Source organism: Pseudorasbora parva, chromosome 18 (assembly GCF_024679245.1).
Source record: "Pseudorasbora parva isolate DD20220531a chromosome 18, ASM2467924v1, whole genome shotgun sequence".
Classification (NCBI taxonomy): Eukaryota; Metazoa; Chordata; class Actinopteri; order Cypriniformes; family Gobionidae; genus Pseudorasbora; species Pseudorasbora parva.
The window spans coordinates 18050280-18072723 of NC_090189.1; the positions used below are offsets into that span (position 1 = coordinate 18050280).

Sequence of the window (22444 nt, forward strand, 5' to 3'; positions counted from 1 at the left end):
GCCGTGCACCAAAATTGGACAGTTGAAGACCGTAAAAATGTTGCCTAGTCTGATGAATCTCAAATTCTGTTGAGACATTCAGACGGTAGAGTCAAAATTTGGCATAAACAGAATGAGAACATGGATCCATCATGCCTTGTTACCACTGTGTAGGCTGGTGGTGGTGGTGGTGTAATGGTGTGGGGGATGTTTTCTTGGCACACTTTAGGCCCCTTAATGCCAATTGGGCATTGTTTAAATGCCACGGCCTACTTGAGCATTGTTTCTGACCATGTCCATCCCTTTATGACCACCATGTACCCATCCTCTGGTGGCTACTTCCAGCAGGATAATGCACCATGTCACAAAGCTCAAATGATTTCAAATGGATTTCTTGAACATGAAAATGAGTTCACTGTACTAAAATGGCCCCCACAGTCACCAGATCTCAACTCAATAGAGCATCTTTGGGATGTGGTGGAACGGAACTTTGTGCCCTGGATGTACATCCCGCAAATCTCCATCAATTGCAAGATGCTATCCTATCAATATGGGCCAACATTTCTAAAGAATGCTTTCAGCACCTTGTTGAATCAATGCCATGTAGAATTAAGGCAGTTCTGAAGGTGAAAGGGGGTCAAACTCAGTATTAGTATGGAGTTCCTAATAATCCTTTAGGTGAGTGTGTATATATATATATTTTGGCAAGGGGGGCGTGGTTCAGCGAGGTCTGCAGCGGGAGAGAGAGCCGCGGGACGAGCGGTAAGTGAGTGGGTTGGACGCAGATTAATAACACCTGTATCTTGTTCCAGTAATGGGCGCAGAGAGGGGATAAAACGCCAGTGGAACCGGAGACCAGAGAGAGAGAGAGACGGACGGTTGATGCCCGAACAGAGACTGAGTAACCGGAAGCCGGAAGTGCCGACCCGGAAGTGATCGCTATTGTTTGGAGTTTGACAGTATCGCCACACTATCGAGTGTGCCTTGAATACAGAGAATAAATAAAGAAGCATCAACCGTCCTGCCGACCTCCGTGTCCTCTTCCTTCCTCACATTACGAACTTACTACACTGGTGCCGAAACCCGGGAAGGAAGTAGGACAGCGCCGCCGCCATGCAGACCTCGCTGAACCACGCCCCCCTTGCCACATATATATATATATATATATATATATATATATATATATATATATATATATAGCTCTGGAGAAACTTTAATTTAATTTAAGCTCTTACAGAGTGACTGTCAGTGCAATGTGTATATACGTGCTATATGTTACATATCTGTGTTTCTGTTATGTTTCTAATGTATTTCCTGGTTTCAGTAGGTATTTTGTTATGTTGTGGCGATTCCGTTGTGTTGTGGTTTAATTCTGTTGTGTTGTGGCGATTCCATTGTGTTGTGGTTTAATTCTGTTGTGTTGTGGCGATTCCATTGTGTTGTGGTTTAATTCCGTTGTGTTGTGGCGATTCCATTGTGTTGTGGTTTAATTCCGTTGTGTTGTGGTTTAATTCCATTGTGTTGTGGTTTAATTCCGTTGTGTTGTGGTTTAATTCCATTGTGTTGTGGTTTAATTCCGTTGTGTTGTGGTTTAATTCCATTGTGTTTTGTGTGATTTCGTTGTGTTGTGGTTTAATTCAGTTGTGTTGTGGTTTAATTCCATTGTGTTTTGTGCGATTTCGTTGTGTTGTGGTTTAATTCAGTTGTGTTGTGGTTTAATTCCATTGTCTTTTGTGCGATTTCGCTGTGTTTTGGTTTAATTTAGTACGGCTGCACTACTGGGCCACTGTAGTTAACTGATGCACAAAGGTGAAGTCACTGAAAATTATCAATAAGCAATTAAATGCTCATTAACTTCCGACTTAAAGTTGTCAGTTGTAGTCTTTTCACAGCAATACTGAAGTGTTAATACAACCCTTCCTTAGCTCTCTCCATATCTATCTCCCTCTCACATAATCCTTAGTTTTATCTTCTCTTTTACAGTTCCACTAGGCCTCATTTGTTCACCGTCTTGCATTACATTACTCCCTCTCCTCAAATTCACAGCCAACGCCCAGCTTCTGCAGTACTGCAGTCTCTCCGTTTCCAAAAGTCTCACCCCTCCTCTTGATCACTCTCTAGTTATCTGCAGTGAGGAGGAGGGAGAGAAAGAGAGATGCCATGAGGAAGAGCACACCTCACGACTCACGGTGCTGCAACACACCCAAGGATCAGTTCATCACAATTCATTGCACCGACAGTCACTCAGGCACTTAGAGGCTTATACATTTACACAGAAACGTAATCCATAACCCACACGCTCTCCCTAGTGCCTTACACTGGCCAGCATGACTGTCCTCCCTCAGGCCTCTCATTAATCAGAGCTCTCTAACCCACTGCCCTCTCACAGGAGAAGAAGCAAGGCTCTTGGTTCTCCAACCTCAGTTCTTCATGCTAGGAATAAAAAAGTTTGGGACCACAAAAACAGATGAAGTATTTCTTTCATAATGAATAAAAACTGTGAAATGCAAACTTATTATATGCATATTACAGTTCTCCAGCTCCCGAGATTTTGAATCACTATATTGTGTACACAAATTCGGGCATTGGTAAGGACAGTAAAGGGCGCTGGCTGAGCCTGACTCTTTACACATTGGGACACCGATGACTCAATTTCCAGCGACGTGACACGTCCTTGTTGTACAACATCATTACTGGTATTTATGATCGACAGCAGAGCTGATATCTTTATTATATTTATGTTATTTAAAGTACATTATGATGAATAATTTGCTTGTTACATATAGGCCCTACGTGCAACATTTCAGCCGTAAATAAATTATAAATTTCAGCTAGATTGTGTTCATTACCTGTCTAACAATATTTGTTTATGCTGAAATATAATAAAAGAATGGTTCCTATTTTTAAAAACATATATTGTGTGTTGTTATCGGTCGTTGTGTTGTGAGTTTGATGTGGGTTAGTTCACCTAAAAATGAAATTGATGTCATTAATGACTCACCCTAATGTCGTTCCAATCATCTTCAGAACACAGTTTAAGATATTTTATATTTAGTCCGAGAGCTTAACTGTTCCTTCAGTGAAAGTGTATGCACACTATACTGTCCATGTCCAGAAAGGTAAAAACATAATCAAAGTAGTCCATATGTGACATCAGTTGGTTAATTAGAATCTCTTGAAGCATCGAAAATACAAAATAAATTCAGTCCTCAAATAAAGATTCAAACAGTTATGAATCAGCGTATTGATTCACAATTTGGATCTCCAATGTCACATGATTTCAGAAGTTTGGCAGTTTGACACGCCATCCAAATCATGAATCAATCCGCTGATTGATAACCGTTCAAATCTTTAGGCAATGCTGAATAAAGTCATAGTTTTTGTTAGCTATTTTTGGACCAAAATGTATTTTCAATGCTTCAAGAGATTTCAACTGATGTCACATATACTTTGATAATGTTTTTATTACCTTTCTGGACATGGACAGTATAGTTTGCATACACTTTCATTGAAGAAACAGAAAAGCTCTCGGACTAAATATAAAATAAATGACTAAATGTAAACTACAACTACTATAAGCTTCGAATATAAGACCTGTACATGTTTTTCAGACACATTTAATATAACTAATGTAGTTGATATATTTTGATTATCACTATATGTTCGAATCCTGGACAATTGCACTTAAATTGTCCAATTGTGATTTTGTTAATTTGATCCGACAATATCAGATTTTTTTCAGTTTTGACAGTAAGTTCTGACAGTAAATTCCCCACCCAGAAAAATCCCTAGATCCAAGCCTGCACTGTAAAGTAACTGAGGACCCATTTCAGGTTGGGCCCAAATTTAATCAGCAAAATAAAGAGCCACGAATGGAATGGTAAAATGCTTAAGATATTTCAGGAGATGTGATTAGAATGGATTGTGCAATTCTTAGAAACTCCAACCTGAGAAAGATTAATGTAATCAATTATAGAAGGTGTCTATGGAAATATATATTTAGGTTTCCTATTTAAGAACAGGAGCATGCAAGAAAAATGCTTGGGCAGGTAAAGACAAGGTGCAATGAGGATATGAGCAAGCGGAAAGTAACGCAACGTCACCATTATTCAGATGTCCATTATGTCAAATTACTATATAGTAGAGAAAAATGTGATATTTTTATGTGCTCAGCATATGAAAGGCTTAATAACGAAGCAGGTTTAACGGATCAATATAATGTTGTCGCACTGAACACGACTGTGCAAGGCTAACAAATCTGCTGTAATGTAACGCTGGGTACACGTTGACCAGTCGCAGCATTAACATCATCCTGAAGTGCTCTAGAGTTGTTCTCAAGGGGCGTCGTAATTTAACCTGCATGTGAGCTTCAGCAGATTTCCGAGCAGGATACAAGAGAATCGGTTCGATACTGCGGAGCGAGAGGCTCCTCCGAGCATGCTGGGTATAGGCCTACATTACCTCTGTGCAGGTAAGGGTCAGCAAAAACAGAAGCATCTTAATGGGAACAACATGAAATTCTACAACGCCTACCTGCATGGCGATAGACCCTTCAAATCCACCATACAAAAGGCTACTGCATTAAGGAGCGGAGACGGGTGTCTGTCTGATGTTGCAGTAGAGTTCAGTATTCATTTCACACACAGGGGGAAAAGTGAGCAGGCATCATTAATCTTGACAGGAAATATGGTTGCAATATTGAGTTTTTGATTTTGGCTGTACCTCTCATAAAGGTTTTCTGAGTTCTTGCCCAGTGCTTTGGGCCAAATGAACGCTTTTACTGATGCAATGGAGTGACTCCTGCAGTAGCCTACACCTCTTAACACATTTCTGCATTTATTTGTATAGTTCACTAAAATGTTAACTGAGATGAACTAACTATTTATAGGCATGTTATATTTTCATTGGTTTTATTTTTATTGGTTTTATTTTTATATAAAGAAAGGATTCTAAATTTGGAGTTGATAATCCAATAAAGTAAAGCGTCATGTTGAAGCCAGTAGCCTGCCTAGCTATAGCCTCTAAAACATGAACAGTGTGAAATATACAACAGGATGTGCACTAGGTTTATTGGGTAGGATTAGGCCTATAGTTTGGGGTGAGTTTCAGCCTTTAAATAAATTATAAATGTCGGCTATGTTCATTACCTATAACGATGTCTGTTTATGCTGAAATATAATAAAATAGCCTAATGTTTTCTAATTAAAAAAAAAAAAAAAAATAGGCTATATTGTGTGTTGTTATCGGTCGTGTGGTGAGTTTGACGTGATTCAAGTTTCACACTTCAGAACTGTGTGTGTGTGTGTGTGTGTGTGTGTGTGTGTGTGTGTGTGTGTGTGTGTGTGTGTGTATTATAGAACACATTTCACTGTACTACAACATCTGACAGCTTCTTTTGTGTCCAAACTATGCTACCTACATTTTGAACAGTTTAAGTATGTCAAACAACAACAACATCAACAACAAAAAAGACTGTTTAACATCCTGAGCTGGTAACACAAATCGTCAGAACACCGTCACCGGCCAAGAAGTAGGCTAGTTTTTACCATTAGTAATTTTGTCCTGTGCTTCCCTCTAGCGGTGAAAAAGAGGTAAGCGTTTTATATATATATATATATATATATATATATATATATATATATATATATATATATATATATATATATATATATATATATACACACACACATCTTTAAGATGAAAGTTTATATATATATATATATATATATATATATATATATATATATATATATATATATATATATATATATATATATATATATATATTTGAGTGGTAACACTTTACAAAGATGTGCATTAGTTAACAAGTTAGGTAACTATATTAGTTAACATTAAATAATAATGAACTGCACTTATAAACCATTTATTTATCTTTGTTAATGTTAATTTCAACATTTGCTAAAGCATTATTAAAATCTTGCTAACATTATGTAGCTCATGCACTGTGAACTAACATGAACAGCTGGATTTTTATGAACTATCGTTAACAAAGATGAACTAATGCTGAGTGTGTTGTTCATGGTTCATCATGTTAACTAATGCATTAACTAACTAATGCAACATTATTGTGAAGTGTTACCCGTTGAGTTAATAAGGGTACTTAGGGAAATATTGCTATTTGGCAACGCTGTACCACAATAAAAAAAAAATCTTTAAAATTATGATTTTCTTTTCTATTTAAATGCACATTTCTTTTAGAAATTGATAGATTGCATATGCAAACCAAAAATAAATACATCCTTATAATTTAACCTTCAAAATGGCAAAACTCATCTTCACTCTCATCACATATGAGCTAAATCTGCACTCATTCTATTGCCCTTTCTGTAAAATATTGTTGTATTCATTTTCTGAAGATTAAATTATTTGTTATTTATACATAAATACAACTATAGGCTACTACAATAAACACTTCAAATAAATAAATAACTGCAATCATATTATTTATGCTACTATCTAGGCCTATACAAAATCCCAATGGGGAAAAACATATTGGAACATGCCTATTTTTTCATAGTGGTACAGCGTTTGGCATATGGAAACATTGATATTGTATTAATTTAAGTTGATTTATGAATGAAATACCTAATTTACTTACCAAAGATTCAGCAAAAAAGAAAAAAAGAAATAAATTCCACCTTGAGAAGGGATGTTTAGAGATGAAGTTAATAGGGAAATTTCTGGAGCACTTCAACAGGTGTTTTCTGGAGCACTTCAACAGGTGTCTTCTGTGTAAGGGAAAGAGGGTGATAGTGGGAAAGAGAGTTTTGGAGGGACATTCAAATATAATTTTACTTAATAACAGCACATAATTGACTTCCTTAAACCCTGCCCGTTGAATTACCATAGTGCAAGATATATTTTTTTTTTTTTCTGAATAACAAGGAAATTAGAAGAAATTAATTGTTGCCATATGGCAACTCCTGTAAGGGAGAAGGGATATTATATATATATCAGACAGCCACTGGGCGCCGCTATCACTTTATCAAAGCGCTCGTTGCTACGGATGACATTCCACGAAGAAGTAACAACGGATTTGTTCTCCCAGAATGCCTTTCACTTCCTCTTTCCTTCTGCGGCCTGAGAGCGTAAGTGCCCATAAGAATCCCACTGCAGTGATGTTCAGAATAATCCCTTTATATCACCAGCATCATAGACTTTAGTGTTCAAATATTACATCGACAGTTTTGCTTAAGTTGTGTTTAGCATTCTTGGAGAGTATGACTCGTCTCCGGTGATAAAATCATAATGTTATTTTAGTGGATTGATGTACCGTGCGCTGCCATTTTCTAGTCTCGGCATTGAACAGGGACTGTACATGAATGTAGCTACATGTGCTAAAGAGCTTAAAAATAAAAAATGTGACTGAATTGTACACTCATTAGATATTCATTGTGGCTATTATACATGACAAATTCTTTGTATGAATCGTTTTGTGTATCATGCGGCGCCCATACGGGTTGTGCTAGTATCATGGTGGTTTATTTTCCTGGACTAACGTTATATCAACGGTTGTTTTTACTTGTTAGTCGAACTTTTTTGTCGCTATTCTAATCGTCTCATTTTGTTCTCTCCGTAGATCTCTGAAAATGGTCCGCTACTCACTAGACCCAGAAAACCCGACTAAATGTGAGTTGGTGGCTACTTTTAGCAAAATGGCTGTTCGTTATTGAGCGTGAAGTAACATGTTTTTGTTTTATTTACAGCATGCAAGTCGAGGGGCTCAAACCTTCGTGTTCACTTCAAGGTAAGACTTCATGTCACAATCAGAGAGATTGTCATGACACTGACATTCATTGATGCTTCTGGAGCCCATGTATTAAGATAGTGTCGGCGTGGACCAGCTTAAAGTTGCTTTTCGCAGGTTATATTCATAATGCAACATGCCTTTATAAGCGTGTATATTCCCCATTCATTTTCGCTATAATAAATAATAAATCATGCTTGATAACAAATCTCGTAACGACCAACCCGACGTTATGCGTTGGGATTAAGTTATAAACTATGTAGCTACAAAGCAAAAGCTTTTTATTTGAGTTAACTGCAAAATCAAATGCTTGGAGGCAATAGCTGCTTCTAAAATCACGAATCTGGTTATTTGGCCTTTTCACACCAAGAATAACTATAAAAATATTTTTTTTCTTCTATGAATTCTCAAAGAAAAGCAGAGAGCACTCTACTACTATAATGATAATGACACAGAAACTATTATTTATTGTTCATTAATGAACAATAAAAATTTTGACAGTCACTCAGAATCCAGCCTGCTGTAGCAAGCGCAAACATTTAAAGTGACAAAAGCACATGCTTGGAATTAACAATATTGTCTGCTGTCTAGATGCTAACATGTTTACCTTTGTGTAGTTATCGTTCTTAGTGTAAACGGGCCTTTAGTCTTTGAATACTGTGAATTTGGATGTACATTTTCACATGGTGTTTTTTGCCTTGTAGCAGAGGAGTATGTGGATGTGGCCTACACTGATATCTTTTGCTGTTACTTTAGTTCTCGTTGTAGTGATGGTGCAATCTGTTAATTCATATGGCTACTTCATGATCAATAATAGTGTATCTTAATTTAAATTTAAGTTTAGAAAGGCCTTATGGTTTCTTTCATCACTCAATCTTGGTGCTTGTGGGAAAAAAAATCAATGGGATTCTTACCTGATGGTACTTATCTGTTGCATTCCATGCCTGAATAGAATCGCAAATGCTCTGTGGCTGCAATGATGACCACTTAGGACACCTTTTTATTAATCATGAAAAGAATCAAGTATATTCTGAGTAGCCACATTTGTAGTCCGTTACTTAAGGCATTACTTACTTAAGGTGGACTACTAAGTGTTTTCTTACTGTTCCCCACTCAGAACACCCGTGAGACTGCCCAGGCCATCAAAGGCATGCACATCCGCAAGGCTAACAAGTACCTGAAGGATGTAATGGTCAAGCACCAGTGTGTTCCCTTCCGTCGTTACAATGGTGGTGTTGGTCGCTGTGCTCAGGTGAGGTTTTGTCCCATTCTTTTAAAGCTGTCTTATAAATCCTTTCTGTCCATGTTGCAATGATGACCATCTTAGGACACCTTTGGAGTTCACCATGAAAAATCATCTTATTCTGAGCAACATGTTCAAAAGTTTGGTTTCTGTAAGAGTTCTGACTTTATGCTGAAGATTGCATTTATTTGATCATAAATTAGTAGGGCTGAATATTTGGGTAAGCCGAGGTTGGATTCATAGGCTTTTGATTAAAGAAGGATTTTTGCAAATTTCAGACTATTAAAATTTGATGCCTTTTTTCTTTTTTTGTATATATGCATTCAAAAGGTTATTAAATTGCTTCTCCTTTTTCCTGATTGATATATAAACCACACACACTTATTTCAGTGATGCTAACGGTGCATTTCAGCAATTTCCTTTATACATTCAAATTACATTAAAGGGTTAGTTCACCCAAAAATGAAATTTATCATTAATGACTCTGACCCTAATGTTGTTCCACACCCGTAAGACCTCCGTTCATCTTCGCAACACAGTTTAAGATTTTATATTTAGTCCGAGAGCGTATGTGAATGTGTACACTCTATACTGTCCATGTCCAGAAAGGGAATAAAAACATCATCAAAATCCATATGTGACATCAGTTGGTTAATTAGAATCTCTTGGAAGCATCAAATACATTTTGGTCCAAATATAACAAAAACGACTTTATTCAGCATTGTCTTCTGTTCCGCGTTTGTTTTCAAACCTCAAATAAAAATTCTTAATGTATTTTCAACGCTTCAAGAGATTCTAATTAACTAACTGTCATGTGGACTATTTTGATGGTTTTTATTCCCTTTCTGGACATGGACAGTAAACTGTGCACACACTGTATACGCTCTCTGACTAAATATAAAATATATTAAACTGTGTTCCGAAGATGAACAGAGGTCTTTAATGTTGTTCCACACTTGCCATTAATGACACAGTTAATTTTTGGGTGAACTAACCCTTTGTTACATTGAATTGATTATTCATCGGAACGTGCATATGCATTTGACACTTGCATTGTTTGCTTTTGTCCATACAATAAATGTGCATACTTGAATAAGTTTTTACATCAATTACTTGGGTATTGTATGACCCAGTTCTGTAAAATAACGGTGAGGTTTCCATGAAATTAAGGGGTTTATTTCAACAGTGTTGATGACCACAGTGATTAGGCATTTGACAATGATTTGAGTGGTTTGACTCTAGAGAGCTGTCATCTTGTCGTGTGAGTAGCAGTGGCCGTCCTGAGGATTGCTCAAACATGGGCTGCTCAAATGTTAGAGAACAATGGGCGGCACACAAGCAAGTGAAAGGTTGTAAAGTGCAGTGTTTGTGAAGGAGAGCTGTGAGGGGCGGTGCAACGTCTTCATTAATTCACGCATGTAGTATACTATGTTTATTTTAAAGCACTGAAATGCAATGAATTTGATTCTTAGCATTTTAAATCTACCAAAACCAATGATTCAAAAATGCATGTTTCAAGCTCGACGTATATGCATTTTCAGGGTTTGTAATTGATGCGTCGAGAAATCGATTGAATCGTTACACCCCTATGAATTATTCAAAATGGTAATATTGTGGCATTACAATTTAACATAACTACTATTTCTATGTATTAACATGTCATTTATTCCTGTGACGTCAGCTAAATTCAGTAGCCGTTACTCCAGTCTTCAGGATCACATGATCCTTCAGAAATCATCTTGATAAGCTCAAACATTTCTTAATATTAAAAACGGTTGTTGCTAATTTGTTTTTGTTCTTTTAATACTCTTTCTGAAAGAGTATTAAGGTCTTTAAAAAAATCTTATTGAACCCAAACTTTAGAACAGTATTGCAGCTCAGTCTAAGTGAAATTAAGATAACATTTTTGCTTGTCGTTATTTTTCATATTTAGGCCAAGCAGCATAACTGGACTCAGGGGCGCTGGCCCAAGAAAAGCGCAGAGTTCCTGCTCCACATGCTGAAGAATGCAGAAAGCAATGCTGAGCTCAAGGTATGACTCAATTGCAATCAATTTAGAATTAGACAGAGCTGTGGCTTCAGTTTATAGCTGTAAACAAGCTTGCATGAATGCACCATTAATACTGTTAGGGTGTTGGCTTTATTTCATGCCACATTGTAATCCTGTAGGGTTTGGATGTGGACTCTCTGGTGATTGAGCACATCCAGGTGAACAAGGCCCCAAAGATGCGTAGGCGTACATACCGTGCCCATGGACGTATCAACCCCTACATGAGCTCCCCATGCCACATTGAAATGATCCTCACTGAAAAGGAGCAGATTGTTCCCAAACCAGAAGAGGAGGTGTCTCAGAAGAAAAAGGTATGACAGTTAATGTTCTTCTGATGTAACGTTCACTTGGCTGTAATGATGACCTCTTAGGACACCTTTGGATTAATGATGAAAAGAATGTGATATTTTCTGAGCAGCCTTTGTGCATTAAATGTAGTTGTGGGCAGTTTCTTGCTATTGGTGAATGTGCACTAATGTTTTCTGTCTCTTTGCAGGTTTCTCAGAAGAAACTGAAGAAGCAGAAGCTTATGGCTCGGGAGTAAATGTAAATAAAGTCCAACATTCGTACTACACAATGACTCTGACCTTTTTTTTGTGCATATTCAGTTATTTTACTTTAAGGCATGATGCTCAAGCTTGTGCTGTAGCTGTTTTTAACTCTGAGCCTCTTCATTCAGCAAAGTCTGTGAATATTTTTTCATTTTTGTATCCCTTTTTTGTATCTTTTATGGAACCATTCATACCATTTATTTTTTAAGTCTGATTAGTGCCATCTGGTGGGAGTAAAAGAAACTTGTGTAATGCCATGGTATAATCACCTGATTTCTATATAAAGAGGCTAAACATTCTTTGGGTGTTAATTTATTAATTTTAGCGCACATGCATAGAGAACATTCTTACACAATCTTAAAAACCAATGTGTAACACATGATTAGAAATGCTTTAGCAGAGCTTAATCTAAGTCGTGTCTATATATTTTTTCCTCTTGTATGAATCTTCTAGCTCTTTTGTCAGCCACACCAGTTTGTAATTATTTTTTTCCATCCATTTCATTGCTTTTTTTTTTTGTATTTCCCATTACCAAATCTGTCTGTCATTTGACTAAAGCTATGAGACGACAACCCTTAACGTCTGAATCATGTTCATATAGTTAATGTGACAAATCACCAAGTGTCATTCCATTCTAATGAAGCAAAAGAAATGTAAATGTAAAATGTTTAGGTCCAGTACAACTTAAGAGGCCTTGAGGGTTATATGAGGTGGTCAGGGCTGCAATTCCAAAAAGCATTGCATGCCTAAATTAATTGTAGAGACCATTGATTGCAATTGTTCTATGATCAACTTGATGCTTTTGAGACACGCAGCAGTCTTTACTGTGTTAAACAGAATAATGTCAGTCCCGAGCAAAACATAGGTTAATAAATAAGGACAGAACTAGCTAGCTCTTCTGCATATATGCATTATATATATATATATATATATATAGTGTGTAGAAAGTGAGTTAAAATGAACTTAATCTATGAAGGCAAGTATGCTTGTTATAAAACAAATTGACATGTACAGATCAGACATAACATTGACCACATTCTTAATATTGTGTTGGTCACCCTTTTACTGCCGAAACAGCCCTGACCTGTTAAGACATGGATTCCAGACCGCTGAAGGTGTGCTGTGGTATCTGGCACCAATATATTTGTAGCAGATCCTTTAAAGGAATACTTCACCCCAAAAAAATCAGGTTAGTAAAGGTCTTTAAAATATCCATATTTAGCAAGTAAATCTAACACGTTTGACCGCCTTCCATATTCATCTTGCGAACAAAGCATAGCTGGCGCGATGTATGACATCGGACGTGTTTATTATAGGGTGTACATGGTCTGCAACAATGCTTAGGTAGGTGATGCGTGTCAAAGAAACATCCACATGGATGGCAGGAACCAAGTTTTCCCAGCTGAACTTTGCCCAAGGCATCACAATGGCTCAGCCCGGGCGCCATCTGCCCAAAGTGCTTCCTGATGCCATGTGTTCCCCAGGTAAGAGACGCACACACACCTGGCCCAATGTTGGCGCTTTGTGCGGTGGACAGGTGTCAGCATGGGCACTCTGTTGTTTGGCTATGCAGCCCCATGCACAACAAACTGAATCACTGCGTATTCCGACACCGTCGGAACTAGCATTAACTTCCTGAGCAATTTGAGCTTCAGTAGCTTGTTTGTTTCATCGGACCACACGAGTCAGCCTTCACTCCCCACGTGAATCAATGCGCCTTGGCCCATGACCCTGTCGCCAGTTCCCCACTGTTCTTCCACTTTTGTTAGATAGCCTACCTACTGACCAGTTTAGGAGATGCTCTGACCCAGTCATGTAGTCTAGCAATCACAATTTGGTCCTTGTCAAACTCCCTCAAATCCTAACACTAAACTTGCCCATTTGTCCTGCTTCTAACATCAACTTTGAGGACAAAATGTTCACTTGCTGTCTAATATAGCGGGCCTATCCAACAGGTGCCGTAATGAAGAGATAATCAGTGTTTTTCACTTCACCTGTCAGTGGTAGCTAATAATTGTATGCTTGATCACGTATACTGTATATAGATGACATTTTACCTCATTTAAACAGTTTTGGTGTTTTTCACAATCTGCATTTAAGTGTCAAAAGACGTTAGGTTCAACATTAGAGGGCGCCGCAGCATCGCCGATCCATCAATGTGAACGCAAAATAAAGGCGCTAGAGCTTTTTCTCAAGGGACCATGTAGCTTAGAGGTTATGTATGTATAGGGAACACAGTTAAATGAAATGTTTTTATTTTTATCGGGAGTTAAATTTAACTCTATAATTAAACTGAAATCTACTGCTTCATCTTGTCGTTTTGCATTTTTGTGTGCTGTTTTCGAGTTATAGCCTAGTCCGCAAATAATTCAGCATAATTTTGAATGTATTTACTAGATGCATTAGTATATACAGATATAGCCTATAAATATACTAAAGGAGTCGGATTTTTTAATGCAACAGGAGGGCATTAGTTGCCACATCCCAGTGCTATTTCACTGTTTGACCACTAGATGCTGCAATACTTTCCACTTTGCATTAGGTTATAAACCTTAGATGGACTAGGACAGCAGAAAAAAAAATATACACCATGACATAAAAACAATCTTCCCTTGGTTAACTTATTTAAATAATATTAGGCCTATGTAACAAAGTCTAGCCTACAAGTCCGTCTCTTTCTCTTTAATGGACTGCTGATGATTTTAAATTAGATTATCAAAATATTGTGATATAGTCTAGAGAGAACCTTAAAGACTGCAGCTATGCGTTTTTAATATTCAGAAGTTTATTCAGATCTAAACCAAATTATAGCCTACAATAATATTTGCCAATAAAATCTATATCAATTTGAAAAAATGGCGGAAGGTTTTGATGGCAAGGTGGGAAATACATTTAGGCTACCTTGGAGCTCAAAGTTGAAGTAAAATGATAGTGTTTATTCAAGCTTCATCACTCTGTGAAGTCAGTGTTGTGTTGTAGCCTATCTGGAGTGTCCACAGAGACGTTTAAGCTCATAAGAGATCCGACCGCCTCACATGACCGGCACGCACGCAGATGTCCCTTTATTTAAGAAATAGATCTCAAATTGACTAGATTGATTTTGTCCCCTTTTTGTATTTAATAGTGGGTCGGATGGCAGCTCTTTTAATGTGCAAATGAGAACCAATGAGGACAGACTCCTAAATTCAGTTCAGACAGAGCCACTCAGCTGACACGGACCGCGTCACCGCCGGGCTCAGCCAATCACGTCCCACCGAGCCCCTCTACTTTCCCAGGCACGCTCTCAAAGTTTTGACTTTTTGCAGCAAAAGACAGCAGGTTGATGAAAATGTTTTATTATCTTCCAGATCTTCATGTGAACTACCCAGAAAGACTCTCTTTTTATTTATAGATTTCCAAACACTCTATCTTTTAAAGGACGGCGCTCTGTTGATCATGCCATATTTGCAAGATCTGAAAGAAGGGAATGGATTTTGCAAGAGGAGATGGGTTTGAAGCTTCAAAACATCAGACTGGGATTTTTTTTAGAGAAACTACTTTTTGTCTGAAGGCTTGAGATTGTGAGGTATTTTTATTTTTATTTTCACCCGCTCATTCACACGACGTTTGTTTTCACGTTTTCTCCGGTCTCCACCGTCTTGCTTCTTGCGCAATATTTAGTTAAAGTTGTAGTTTCTTGGTTATGTTAGCGGTGGGGCAAATGGACGGGTCTCGCCAGAGCGCTTTCCTACTCAATACCCCACCTTTGGCTGCTTTACACAGTATGACCGAAATGAAGACACCACTTTACCCAGCCTACCCGTTATCTTCCACTGGACCAGCATCCTCCACTTCACCGACAGCTACCTCTCCGAATCCAGGTGGTATCCCCGTCTCGTCCCCGGGGATCAAAACATCCACGGGACTTTCTCTTGGATCACCCCAGCAGTTCGCGGTCGCCACACCTCACGGAATAAACGACATCCTCAGTCGCCCCTCGGTGGTCGGAGTGGCGGCGGCTGCTGCGTCTTCTCCCGCTGGAATCTTGTCTGGACTGCCCCGTTTCAGCAGCCTGAGTCCGCCGCCTCCGCCAGGGCTGTATTTCAGCCCCAGTGCCGCGGCCGTGGCGGTGGCTCGCTATCCGAAACCTCTGACAGACCTTCCAGGCAGAACCCCGATATTCTGGCCTGGAGTTATGCAAAGCCCGCACTGGAGAGACGCCAGATTTGCATGTTCACCGCGTAAGTGCATGATTAATTCGTAATTAACTTTCTTGAAGGCATCGTTACTTGATATCAATAAGGACAATGTCGTTATAACATAGCTTCATTTTCTATTCTACCCCTCTACAGATCAAAACTCAGTGCTGCTGGACAAAGATGGGAAAAGGAAACACACGCGACCAACGTTTTCCGGGCAGCAAATTTTTGCTCTGGAAAAGACATTCGAGCAAACGAAATATTTAGCAGGACCCGAGAGAGCGCGGTTGGCCTACTCTTTAGGAATGACAGAGAGCCAGGTCAAGGTAAGACGGTCCTAATAGTTTATGTGTGAGAAGTAAAACCCTTGACTGACTTGATTATTCATTAATTCAATGTAGGCTAGGTTACCTACTATTAAAAAGGAGTTAGATTTGGGATCGGCCTAATAAATGTGTTTATTCTTACAGCTGTTAATTTAGCCTACAACTTATATATATAGGCTTCATCTATTTATTTCTCAACAGCAATGTAGCCTATTCCTATTAAATGCAACGTTGCAAAAATTCGTTGTAATTTATTTTAATCCATAAATTATTCAGCCATTAAATTATCATAAACACATGCAATAGTTTTATTTAGGCTATTGCAACAAAACTATTTAATTAAAATAAATGTAAAAGCTCCGAGAATTTATTTTCGTTAGGCTAATATACCTACCCTGTATGATTCAATATTCTCTGATTCGAATATTGACTTTAAGAGAGGAGGTTATGGGTAGGCCTACAAATATTCAAAGAGCTCTGTTCAAGTTATTATAGCTATTTTTATATGAGAAAATCTGTTTAATTCTGACACTGTTAAATGTTCTGGTGGACATCTTATTATTATTCCCATTTGGGATGCTGACTTCTTGATTGAGATAAATCATATTTTCTGTGTGGATTAAAATGCGTTTTATCTTATTTTTTAATTATAAAGGTGTGGTTTCAAAACCGAAGGACAAAATGGAGAAAACGGCACGCGGCTGAAATGGCATCGGCGAAGAAAAAACAAGATTCAGAGACCGAGAGGCTGAAAGGGGCCTCGGAAAATGAAGACGACGACGACGACTACAACAAACCTTTAGACCCAAACTCGGACGATGAAAAAATAACGCAGTTACTGAAAAAACACAAACCAAACTCAGCTCTTATCATTCACACATCGGAAAACGAGAGCTCGTAAAATGGAAGCGGGAGATGGGTTGTCAGATTCTTCAAGAAGTGTCAAAAAATAATGTAGGCTACTGTTTTTCACCGAGTTTGAGCTCTGGTTTGAGAGGAAGGATGCAAATCAGAGGAATATGCACTATTGGTGGAGCTGAACGTGCATTAGTGTCTGCCATAGACACGTTTTAACAGAAAGACAACGGTACATTTTTGTAAATTAACAGCGTGAGTTGTATCGCATAGGAATTATATTACTGTGAATATTTATGTGTAAAATATTTTGAATAGTAGGCTACACATTGCAGAACTCGTTGAATTTTTGGTTAGGCTTTGTGATTTGCATTTTCATATCATTGATTTGTATAATTGCTTATCACCCTGAGTTATTTTTTATTTTATTTTATTTTTTGTCTATGGGTAGCCTATAAGTTGCCTCAGCCTTAAAAATAATCAACCATGGAAATATAGAATAATTTTCAGAATTTACCACTGATGGTGAAAGACATAAGCGACAGCCTAAATTGGGGCTCAGTCAAAAAATTGATCTGGCCATAACAAGTGTAAATATAAACAAACACCTAACCATATATTTGTAATATAATGCATAGTGTTCGTCTCCCAATGTTAGAATGTTTCTTTTTTAAAAATTCATGATTAATTTATGATATTTTAAGTTTGTAACAGTGTTTGAATCCTGCAAAATGCGCCTTGCAGGTTGTGTATTGCACTTTTATTTAATAAAATGTTAAACATATGGGATATTTTATTTCTTTCTGTTATTATTAAAGCGAATATAAATATTTTGTGAATAAACTACAACAAAGTTTTCAAGCATTAATAAATATGCTTGCCGATGCTTGATTAATTATTGAATCTTTCGCTTCTGAGATTGTCTCACTTTTAAGGAGGCAACTCTTCAAATGTATTTAATATATATAGGCCTAGCCTTTATAAATATGTTGTATTTTATTATTATTATTCGTTATTTGACCATATCAACACAGTGGTGTGTTTCATTTCAGTAACTGAATAAGCATGATCTGTGTTATTGCACTGTTTGAACACATACTTGTTTTATTATAAAGACAATTAGCCTACTCTTAACTCTTACAGTAATTTACTAGGTTTTCGATACATTTTAATGCATTCATAAATGTCGATAAAGAATGCTTTTTGCATAACTGGTGGGATAATGAAAGTAGAAAGCGTTTTTTGGTGGTCTTCAGCTGATCGCGTCACAGCTTCAATATGTCAGCTGATTCGCGCGATTAGATCACCATGTTCTTTGGAAATTGGAAATCATTCAACCGATTAGTTCTCAACAAACCAACAGAAAATTGTAATTCATAAGGTGAGATGATGCACCATGCACGGTTGTACTTTCAGAAAATATTTTGAGCTGGTATTTTTAAAGGACAACAGGTTCAATGCTTCTCCACAGGTTGACCAAAATGAACCCTTTTTTTCTGGAAGCGATAGAGCATTAGTCCATCAGTCTACATTTAGGCTATCACTGTACATATAGCTCAAAATAAATAATTAAAAACACAATTTTTACACATCAATTCGTTTCACTTAGCGAATTATTTTGGATTTTAATGAGCAACAGAGATTATAACATTAAGGGTCAGTAAAACGTTGCCAAAGGAACAAGATGTTTTAAAACTGTTCTTAATCTAGAATAAAATGTAGCCTTTAGTTGTTCAGCGTTTTGCAAGTTATCAAATTGACAGAAGCGATTTGCTTAATGCATAAGTTTTATGCACTTTGGCAAAGATGTGTGGTTTAGTGCATATCTACAAATAAAATCGCGTTTGAAATATAACTTTTTTTAGGCTTAATTAATAACTAAACGATAAAATGAAAAATAAAATAGGCTAGCCTATATATTATCATCATTAAAGAAGCAGAATGCATGATGATTTAGTGCATCGCATAATGGAAACTGTCATGGTTCTGTGATTAAATGGAATTTAAACAACTTTTCAAATTTGATTTCTTTGAGCAAATCATACGGTAATAATAATGATAATAATAATAATAATAATAATAATAATAATAATAATAATAATAATAATAATAATAATAATAATAATAATAATATCATTGCCATTCCCTAAACAATAATTTTGTCATTTGCACGCGTAATGCATTATGTAATGTTGGAAATCTCAACCAGCTTTAGCTGGTCTTCAGCAAGAGTCTAATCGAGAGCGAGCCAATCTGACCAAGTAGTTTTTGTATTAATAAAATAAAATTTCTTTCTGGGCACATGTTATATTTAGCCTTGTTTTTTTTAGCATTCCAATGTCAGATTTTTTCCATTTCAGAATTTTTTTTCCAACTTTTTCAACAATTTCTCTTTTATTCTGTAGTTACGTCTATCAAATGGCGTTAACACAGCGTTGACTTTCCAATTAAAACAACTGAAATTAGATATATTTTTAAATACAAAAATATATATATATATATAGCCTATGGTTTCCTTATTATTCTTTTTTATTATATCTCTTTAAATGTACGTCTTGTTTTTCAAGAACATTGCTGTTGTTTTCATTGCATTACTGATCGCCTCAAGATTTCAGCATGTCAAACTGTAATAAATCTATCCTTATTTTGCTACATGTGTAGGCCAATGACCTGATGTCAATAAGGTATCAAATTACTGTTGAGCTAGAGCTTAATGAACTCTCATCTACAACAATTAATCTCTGATTGCTTCACATTAAAATACATTCATGAATATGCTCATTAGCACTCTTACTGTACAAAGCCATTTCAAATGAGGACATCATGAAATGAGCTACAAAAGACCAAACAATGAAAGTAAATGATTTATAACACAACATTTATTGAGTTTAATTCAATTAACAAATTAATTAAATTAGCAATTATTAAAAAGTTTTGGTTTATTTCGTAATTATGATGCAGTGAGGTTAAATTGACACAGATTCTTACATTTATGGAAGCAACGATTACGTGAGAAATACTTGATTGTTGATGTTATAGACACATTTCTATATTAATTTAAATTTAAGCACTTTTTACAGTGGATCTGAGTGAGATGAGGAGACAGAGCATGTGGACCAGGCATATAGGCAGGAAAGACCTGGTTCTGCTGGCTTGCTCGTTCCCCTGATCTGGGTAGAATTATGATCCATCACCACGTTCCAGGTGTGGTGAACATGGCGTCTGCTCCTCAGGGGAGATATCTTAGCATCTGCTGAGTGCCTGCTGATGTTGTGCCGTGACTGCACTGCTCCAGGAACAGTGCTGGGGCTGCAGCTGGCCACATGATCCTGGGTCAGTGCTGCTTTCCCACCAGACACTTGTTGTAAGTGAGGTTAATTAGTTGAGAAATAGCAGTTGCCTCCCACAGCCCTTACCTGAGAAGACATGCATTGCAAATGTGCAGTTTATCACCAAATCTTTACTGCGGCATTCAGAAATTAATTTCACGTGCCTTTTAAATTCCTGAATTTAAACTGGGCCTTTAACAGAATGTAGAATTGTGATTTGAATGTAATATTTAAATCTGAATGTAAGGATGTAGGCTCTAAATAAATTAATTGACATTCAAATAGGCTACTGCATATTTTAACTAGCCTACTTGTGAGAAAAAAGATAGATAGATAGATAGATAGATAGATAGATAGATAGATAGATAGATAGATAGATAGATAGATAGATAGATAGATAGATAGATAGATAGATAGATAGATAGATAGATAGATAGATAGATAGATAGATAGATAGATAGATTTTAATGAATTAATGTTTGTGGACCAGGGTGGAGAACACTTATTCCCCATAATGCATTAGCCTGTGCTTACTTTCTTTAAATTAAAATTCAGTAAATTCCTGTCATATTACTGTAACTATTTTACGAGGTGGCTAATTCGTACGATTTTTTGCTACATCGTACTTATTTGACGAGTAACATCTAATCCCGCTCCTAAAACGTCACTGCAGTAGCCTATCCTATAGACAAATCGTACGAATTAGCCACCTCGTACAAATCGATTCAGTGTAATTTATATATTGTCCTAACCAATCCCTAGGCCTACCCGTTGTTAACCCTGTTGCAATATTTAAACTAATTTTAGTTATTAAATTGCTGTTATGTTATAAGGTGTAAAAAGTTTGAATTAGGTCTCTTCTGTTCGAGTACAGCTGGCTAGATGGCACTGTCACAAAAAAAAAAAAAAAAAAAAAAAAAAAAAAAAAACACTAGGGTCCTAGAAATACAGTCCTGAAACTCCCGCGTCCTAAAAGTGCCGCCTCCGGTATTGCAGGCAAATCAAATCGGATCATTCAGCAATAGTGACATTGAACAGGAGAGAGAGGGAGGATTATAGGGTAAATTCCTGTTCCTGTCATTCCAGTTCAACTTCCTGTGGGTGTGGCCTTTTAAACTCAAATTCTGTTTAATTGGAAGGGAGACATTTCTTATTTCTGAATATTAACTTTGGTCAGTTCTATAAACAAATAATATTTAAAAAAAAAATACTCTGGCAAACATCTCCAGGTGCATAAAAAGACAAAAGATTAACAAAATAATCCACCATTGGTTTTCAGCTGAAGCCTACTGCACTGAGCGTTTTTCTCTACAAATATCTTCATCCATTACATTTGGTAAGATGTCTTTTGACATTTAGTGATGTGACTAATTTGCTGATAACTGTGTGTTTTGGATAAAGAAGGCCATTGATGTGCTCTCAGTTAAACATGTACTACAAGAGATTACATACAGGACTGTGTCACAAGAGGCTGCAGCCGTAGAGAATGAATGCTGGCTTACATGTGCCTGAGGCCTTATCTCTTTCTCAAGCATTTGCAGAGTCCTGATAAAGAGCACCTTGGGATTATGAAAACCCCCGGGTGCTTGTCACGGTGCAATGAGCTTCCTGAGATATTTTCAATGCATGAATGATTTTATTTTCATTACTCTTATTATACCTTTTAATCCTTCTCTTAATGATTACATAGTGTCCATAATGATGCACTTTATTCTTCTCTCATGTTATATTAAACCACATTTTTTTATTTTAAATAAGCAAATTACCCAGCTAACAGAGAACATTCTCAGAACGTTAGCTAACGTTGTGGTTACGTTGAGGGCCTCTCAAAGTTGTTTCAATAGTGTTATAAAACATTATCTAATGTTCTCAATAAGCACAATTACCACAAAAACATTATTTATACGTCATTCTTGGAATGTTTTAACCTGAAACATTTTTGCCTAATGACTTTTAAATGTTACTTGATGTTACAAGAAAATTCAGAAGTAATGTTGCCATTGGGTTTGTAAAATGGTAAAATGGAATGTTCCGCTAAAGTTCGCATAACCAAGAAAAATGTTTTTAAAAACATTAAATGATTAAGGAACAACTTAACAGGAATGTTAGCAAAACATTTTTATAACATATTTGTGTTAGCTATAGGTAACTTGGTTAATTATTGC

At 36.8% G+C, this 22444-nt stretch overlaps 2 protein-coding genes and 3 non-coding genes across 5 annotated transcripts; all 5 read left to right on the plus strand.

Annotated features, from left to right (window-relative positions):
- The first annotated feature begins 7027 nt into the window (after nucleotides 1-7027).
- On the plus strand, nucleotides 7028-11617 carry rpl17 (ribosomal protein L17). Its single transcript, XM_067423870.1, has 7 exons — nucleotides 7028-7088; nucleotides 7580-7629; nucleotides 7707-7747; nucleotides 8865-8999; nucleotides 10924-11022; nucleotides 11160-11351; nucleotides 11537-11617. The coding sequence occupies exons 2-7, from the start codon at nucleotides 7590-7592 to the stop codon at nucleotides 11582-11584; spliced, it is 555 nt and encodes a 184-aa protein (XP_067279971.1). The 5' UTR covers nucleotides 7028-7088; nucleotides 7580-7589; the 3' UTR covers nucleotides 11585-11617.
- Nucleotides 8719-8786, plus strand: LOC137047212 (small nucleolar RNA SNORD58). The gene has a single exon (XR_010899178.1). It is a non-coding gene; the product is annotated as a small nucleolar RNA SNORD58 (small nucleolar RNA).
- On the plus strand, nucleotides 9054-9120 carry LOC137047210 (small nucleolar RNA SNORD58). Its single transcript, XR_010899176.1, has one exon. It is a non-coding gene; the product is annotated as a small nucleolar RNA SNORD58 (small nucleolar RNA).
- LOC137047211 (small nucleolar RNA SNORD58) lies at nucleotides 11392-11459 on the plus strand. The gene has a single exon (XR_010899177.1). It is a non-coding gene; the product is annotated as a small nucleolar RNA SNORD58 (small nucleolar RNA).
- A 2952-nt stretch (nucleotides 11618-14569) lies between the features above and the next one.
- nkx6.1 (NK6 homeobox 1) lies at nucleotides 14570-17726 on the plus strand. Its single transcript, XM_067423367.1, has 3 exons — nucleotides 14570-15811; nucleotides 15923-16095; nucleotides 16751-17726. The coding sequence occupies exons 1-3, from the start codon at nucleotides 15274-15276 to the stop codon at nucleotides 16994-16996; spliced, it is 957 nt and encodes a 318-aa protein (XP_067279468.1). The 5' UTR covers nucleotides 14570-15273; the 3' UTR covers nucleotides 16997-17726.
- The last annotated feature ends 4718 nt before the right edge of the window (nucleotides 17727-22444 follow it).